Source organism: Nematolebias whitei, chromosome 23 (assembly GCF_014905685.2).
Source record: "Nematolebias whitei isolate Nwh7 chromosome 23, NemWhi1, whole genome shotgun sequence".
Taxonomy (NCBI): Eukaryota; Metazoa; Chordata; class Actinopteri; order Cyprinodontiformes; family Rivulidae; genus Nematolebias; species Nematolebias whitei.
Window position 1 is genome coordinate 12,885,821 of NC_056520.1, and position 6,967 is coordinate 12,892,787.

The window sequence follows — 6,967 nt, forward strand, 5'->3', positions numbered from 1 at the left end:
GGGTAACTTTTTGCTGGTTTTAGATTTTGATCAGCCCTTTTCTAATTTTAGCTTCTAAGTTTTGCCACTTTAAGCTTCCCCTTTACAACTTTAGCTTTTAGCTAGCCTTACTATTTCTTAATCTAAGCTTTGGCTACTTTAAATTAGGGTTTTATTTATTTCATCAAGCATTTTGTTACTTTTGGGTTTTAGTTACTGCTGAGTTCTTTAGCTCTCGGTTGATGTTTTCCTTTCAGCTGTTTTACTTTAAACTAGCCTTTTACAGTTTTTAATCTAGGCTTAGGCCACTTTAAAGTGTTATTTATCAAGCTTCTTTTACTTTTGGCTTTTAGTTACTGTTACGTTCTTCAGCTCTCGGCTGTTTTTTCCCTTTTAGCTGTTATACTTTAAACTAGCCTTTTATTGTTTTTAATCTAAGCTTTTGCTACATTAAATGAGTGCTTTATTGATGTTATCGAGCATTTAGGTACTTTTGGCTTTTAATTACTGTTACGTTCTTTAGCTCAGCTGATTTTTTTTTCCTTTTAGCTGTTTTTGAGCTGCACTTACTTCAGCTTCGTCTTACTTTTTTTAACTTAATTTATTTTATATATATCTATTTGTGCTCTTGTATTTATTCATTTGTTGTTAGGTTTCTTGATCTGTGACCCGAGTCCAACTTTCGTACCACAAACATACAAATGTGAGCTGGTATGACAATAAAATCCTTGAATCCTTCTTCTATTTTAAACTAGACTTTTGCTATTTAGCTTTCATCTACCCTTTTGCTATGTTAGCCTTTAGCAAGCCTTTTTCTAATTTAGAAAACGTGTCATTACTTTAATCCGTCACGTTGCTGTTTTTAGTTGGTGTTTAAAAAAAATGTTAGTTTTTGTATATTTTAACTTTCATTGTATTTTAGCTAAACTCGTGATACTTTTAGCCATTGTTTTAATGGCTGTATCTTAGCTAGCGTTTGCACCTTTTAGCTTTCAGCTGGTGTTCTGCTTCTTGCAGATTTTAGAAGTCATTCAGCAGAACATCAGTTGTCGAGTAGATGCTAATGCGCATGCCCAAAGGCTGTATTTGCGTTGCATTGTGGTCTAGATATATCCATGCCCATTTCTGGTTTTGTAATCCACATTATTTATCGTTTGTGTATATTCGTTACTATAAACATCTATGGGCTTCTTACCCAACAAAAAAATATTATAAATGATTAAATTTTGAAGTCTTTGCGTTCACTTTTCTTAACGGTTGATATTTTGCGCATGCGCATTGATTTCCGCCTAAAGGTCTGTTTAGTCCTCCAGCGGCAGGGGGCGCACATTTTACTTATTTCCGCTGAGCGGGTTAGAGGTCATTTATTTGGCCTGGGTCAGCACCATAGAGATTTATTTCTCTTTATAGGGCTCTGGCATTGGGATGGATGCGGGAGAGTGAAACCATGAAGGACGTATGAAAAGAAAAGTGTTAGCTTTAATAAATATAACAAGAGACTCTCTTCACCTGTAAGACCTACACATTCTTGAGGAGCGGTTGCTGCTGGTAAGCTAGTCGGGCTAAGTGCAAGCTAACTTTAGCCGAAGGACGTGATATTTATTAACCTGCGAGTCACCATCGAATGAATGACTTTACTGTTGGATTTCATTTTCCAACATTACGCACTTTATTTGGGTGGTTTACTTTAAGAGATGCTAATTTAATAACATGTTTCTCCTGATGTGAACCCATCTGACGCGGTTTGATCTGGAGCAGCACAGGTGCTTCTCACGAGGCTGATTAGCCGTTAGGTCACCTTTAAGGTGTTTTATTTATTTATGGAGCCAAAATTCAAGTTTTATCAGTTTAAAAACTGAAATGCTGTGTTAATCAGAGAAAAAACAACAACAACAAATTGCTAAAGCTAACCTTTTGTGGTTATGATTATAGATATTCACATTGTGATACGCCATGACTGTTGGTATTGGTGCAGCTTTAGCTGTTTGAAATATTTAGCCTTTTCTGCCGCTTTTTTTCCCCTCCTAGATAAATTGAGCTCATTTTTCATCCTTCAAATCTTTAGATCTGTTTACAACCTTTTACTGTGCCTTTCACATTTTTGTTCTGGTTCAGCTTCTTTCAGCCGCCTTGAGCAAATTGAAACATTTTTTTCAGCTACTTTCAGCTGTTTTGTGCTCCTGTTTAGATTCTTTCTGCTAACATCAACATTTTTGTGCTTCTACCTTTCTGCTAATTTCAGCTTGTTAATGCTCCTTTCGGCTTATTTCTGCAAGCTTCAGCTTTTTCTACAATTTCAGCTACCATTTAGCTGTTTTATGCACATTTAAGCTTTTTCATCTAATTCCACTTTTTTCTTTTTTTGCTCATTTCAACTTTTTTTTTTTTCAGCCTAATTCAGCAAAAATGTTCTCTCCACTTCCTTCTGGTAGTTTAAGCTTCTTTTTGCTGTTTAGCTACTTTTCAGCTGTTTTATGCTCATTTCAGCTTTTCAAGGTAATTGTCACTTTTTTGTACTAATTTCTGCTTCTGATAATTTAAGCTTGCTCTACATTTTCAGCTTTTTTGTTTTATTATTATTTTTACAAATTTCAGCCGTTTTCAGATAAATTCAATTTTTTTTTGTGGATTTTTTTTTTGTTGCTACTTTTAGCCTAAACTTTTTTTTCTAGTAATTTCAGCATGTTATGCTCTTTAGCTTTTTCCTGCTAGTTGTAGCTTTTTCTACTATTTCAGCTACTATTTAGCTGTTTTTGTGCTAAATTTAGCTTTTAAAGCTAATTACACATTTTTTGTTCACATTTCAGCTCCTTCCACTTCCTTCTGGTAGTTTAAGCTTCTTTCTGCCTTTTCAGCTACTTTTCGTCTATTTTTATTTATTTTTTTGCTAATTTCAGGTTTGTTGTTTTTAGCTAGTTTCTGAATTTTTGTGCTAATTTCTGCTCATTTAAACCCTGTTCAGCAAATATGTGTTCTTTCTGCTTTCTTCTGCTAAAGTAGGGTTGTTCTTCTATTTCAGCTACATTTCAGCATATTATTAGCTAATTTCAGCCGTTTTTCAGCAAGTTCTTCACAATTCACTCTGCATGTACTCTGGAAATGTAATTTCTCTAGTTTTAAATGTCTCGGTGATTCCTTAGACCTGTGCTACTTCCTACTAGCAGCCCAACATCTCTTAAGTTCTTTGCCCCCCCTCTGGTAAAGGATGTCCTTTCATTAACCTGTGGAAACATTTTGGAACTGAAGACACCAGGTTTTGGAGCGACCGTTGTCCCATTCTTGTGTGATGAAGGGTTCTAGCGGTTCACCAGTCCTCAGTTGTCTTTGCTGGATTTTGTGTTTCGTAGTGTTCTCAGTTGGTGAGAGGTCTGACTCTGGACTGCAGGAAGGTTCAGCACCTGGACTCCTACTGCAGAGCTTGCTGAAATACGCAAGGCATTTAAAATGGCGTTTCTGCGTGCTCGGCTTCTTTGGGCCTCGTGGAGCGTTCAGCAGCTTTTGGTGAACTGTGTTTACAGATGATCTGTGGAAGTGTTCCTGAGTCCAGAAGAGAACCGGACCAGTTTTTAAAGCAGCTGGCCCAAATATTGACTTTCAGCTTCGTCCTTTGAGCTCAGAGATTTCTGCAGATCGTTTGTTGTAAACTAAAGCTGGGAAATTTCAAGTCTTCCCAATTTTTGTTAAGCAACTTTATTTCTAAAATGGATCCAAGATGTTTACTGTAAACTAGTAAAACTTCGAGGTTCAGCCTTTCTAAAATCCTCCTTTCATCCAGTGCTCCGTCTGAACCGTTGAACCTAATTAATTATTTTTTCCCCTCCGGTTGTTTCTTATTCATACCACGTAGTTTTAGTCTTTTGTTGCCCCGTCCCAACGTTGAGACGTTGCTGCCATCAAAATGAAAATCACCTCATTTATTCCTCAAACATTTTACAACTTTGATCTATTCTTACAAATAAAATATAGTTTTATGAGGATTGCATTCAGTTATTTACGTTTTACACAACTGGAGTTCTTTGGACTTTGTTGTAAAAATGTCTCATTCAGACGTAAACCAAACTTTTGACGCGTTTTCTGTTTTTATTTTACTCTGAAGGTGATGCTAGTCCCTTCTGATACTCCTGCGATAGGTCAAAAACCATGAAGTAGGAACCCCCGGGGCTTAATTTGAGCCGGATCCTGCCAGAACAGGATCCGGGAACGCTCTTATTTTGACATGATGCGTTCCGGTAACTGTTTGTTTGGATCTAGTAACTCTGTCTTACTAATAATAAAGTTATGAACAAACATGACTGTCTTGAATGAATCAAACTTATATATTGGATATGTAAACTGAAAATAATTTGCATAAACACTAATTTTAAACACAATAGACAACAGCTGCCTCCTCAAGTAAGCATTTCCACCTCTACCCTTAAAGAAAATCTCTGCCCCTAAAAGAGTGGCGGGGGTGAGTGCCTGGAGGTTTCACATGTGGAGTCGGACTGTGAATTAAGCGGAGTCGGCTCGGAACCATCAAGTAAAGGGGGGTGGGGGTGCAAGTGTTTACAAATGTAAGTAAACGTGGATGTTTTAACAGCCTGTTTAAAATCCACCAAAATGCAGGAAATCACATCTAATGAAGAGTTTCACCTGCCATTAGACAAGCGGAGCGCCCCGCCAACATTCATTCAACCTTTATTTAGACGGTTAATCCCACTGAGCCCCGAGGACTCGATTACAAGAGAGACCTGATTGCAGCAAAGCATCATGACAACAATGGACAATTATAAAAGAGGCGTGCAGATTTTTTTTTTTTTTACAAATTAAAATAAGATGGCAAAGTAGCAAAAACCACTAGAAGCAACAGGAATTTTTAGATTCAACAGAACAGACTGTCCCGCCTACCGCACCGAATTGAGCGCAACCCCCCCACCACCACTGGCGTAACGCAATGCATGTGTGCTAGCTAAAGAGCTAAAACCGGCTAAAAAGCTAAAGGCAGTGCTGCCTCTTCCCTCATGCTGAAACGCACACACAACTCAAACTGCTGGTACAAACAGCAGCTAGGGGAGACACTATGCATAATTTTGTGGGGGAGGACCCCCCCCAGCCGGCCTGCCCACTGTTTGTGTTCTGGCATCGATCGGTTTACAAATGAAACCCTGATGAACGCTATATTTATTATTATTATAGTATTAATATTTTAAGGATTTATAAACCCTTCCCGCACTCTTGCAATGTTCTAAACTCTTAAACCTACATAATTTTAACAACGTATGTATATGTACTGTACAGTACTGCAAAATTTGATATGTGTACTCACCGGTGAAGATACTACCACAATTTGAAGGATGAGTTCAGCTTCAGGACTAGTTTTTCATGTACCCTTTATTTTTACAGGTAGTCTCATTGAGTCACAAGAACTCGTTTTCAAAGGCCTTGCTCAAGGGCCCAGAGTGGGGCAAACAAGGGTGGAGGAAGATGTGGGTGTTTCACCTTTTTCCACCCACATTTTGATGTTGACGGTGCCGGGAGTTGAACCTGTGACTTTCCGATCTCGGTCCCATCTTCTCTAACCTCTGCGCCACCGCTCCCCTCGATTAGTTGTGACTTTGCTGCCAGTTCTGAGCTTAATAGATAAATCATTACTTCTGACTTTGCCTCCACTTCAGCAGCAGGAAGTAGCTGGAAGCACTGTTGGCTTCTGGGTAGTGCAGTTCTTTTGACTGTTCTTACTGTGTAGGCTTATTGATAGGAAAATGTTTTTGAACGTGCTCTTGATGAACAAACATTCAGCGTGAATTCAGTGAATGTGGGTTTTTGAAACGGATCAAAATATTTTCGCTCAAACTCAAAGTTGTGGATTATTTGTGCGTTTTCACCTTAAAATAACCGTCGGGTTCTGCTCAGAGTCTGAAGTTGCCACCGTCTTCGCGGTGTTTTTTCTGGACTGCGGCGGTTAACGGCTGCTCGACCCGACAGCCCGAGTCCTGTAGCTCCGCCGCGGTTCTGTTCGCCTCGAGGTTTCGCGTTAACGTTGTGAGCGCTACATCTCGCCTCGTGTGTTCCTGCAGCTCGACGCCAGCTGGAGCGTGATGCGTCCGGAGCAGCACGGCGCGAGACTCGCCCCGGCAGATTCCACCCCTGGATGGAGCCTGATGTGCACCAACCCGCTGCGGGGCCCCGCCCAGACCGCCGGCTCTGCTCGTTTCTTCTGCTCTCTGTTCCCCAGGGTCCATGCGGCGGATGTGGGTGCGCAGCCGCCCCCCTCGTCGTCCTTGTCCTCCGCCAGTCCTGCTCCTCCTGTACCTGCGCCCCAACGCTGGGCCCTGCCAAGTAACATCGGCAAGCCGGAGTTTCCAGACACGGGGTGGAAGCGCATCCAGGAGCTCTTCGACTTCGAGTTTGTCCTCTTTTTATTTATTTATTTTTAAAGCTGTCGATCAGTTTGCAGAGTAGATTTAGTGGAATGTACCTTATCGATCAGTATTTTGAACAGATGCATCGGTTCTGCCTGCTTCCTTGCAGTAAGTCTAATAGGTACCCCGAGGAACTCGTCAACCTCTTTAAGCTGAGTGTTCTCAGTGCCGTCACCGGCTTCTCGCACGGCGGCCTGATGGGTGCTCGAGTCTACAGGAAGAATTACATCAAGGCCAGCCAGGCGGAGGTCTACACGAGTCGCATGGAGGCTGTGGTGAGTTGGTCCCGCTCACAACTGACTGATCCCCAAAAACCAGAGCACGATTTACTCCTGCAGGTCTGAAAGGAATTTAATGGGACTTGTAGTTTGTGGAAAGGTTGTGATTAACTGGAGAAACTGCGAAAATGCAGTGTGGATGCTTATTGCAGAAGAACTTGCTGAAAAACAGCTGAAATTAGCTAAAAAAAACAAAACATGCTGAAATATAGCTGAATTGAAAGAACAAGCCTAAATTAGCAGAAGAAAGCAGAAAGAACACATACAGGTCCTTCTCAAAAAATTAGCATATTGTGATAAAGGTCATTA

General features: G+C 40.5%; 1 protein-coding gene across 1 annotated transcript in view; it reads left to right on the forward strand.

The window, feature by feature from the left end:
* The first annotated feature begins 1,254 nt into the window (after window positions 1-1,254).
* Window positions 1,255-6,967, forward strand: part of timmdc1 (translocase of inner mitochondrial membrane domain containing 1) — a 20,125-nt gene continuing 14,412 nt past the window's right edge. Inside the window, exons 1-3 of the mRNA XM_037696681.1 lie at window positions 1,255-1,527; window positions 6,036-6,364; window positions 6,490-6,655. Of these exons, the coding sequence (XP_037552609.1) occupies window positions 6,057-6,364; window positions 6,490-6,655 (474 nt within the window). The 5' untranslated portion in view covers window positions 1,255-1,527; window positions 6,036-6,056. The remainder of the gene's footprint in view (window positions 1,528-6,035; window positions 6,365-6,489; window positions 6,656-6,967) is intronic.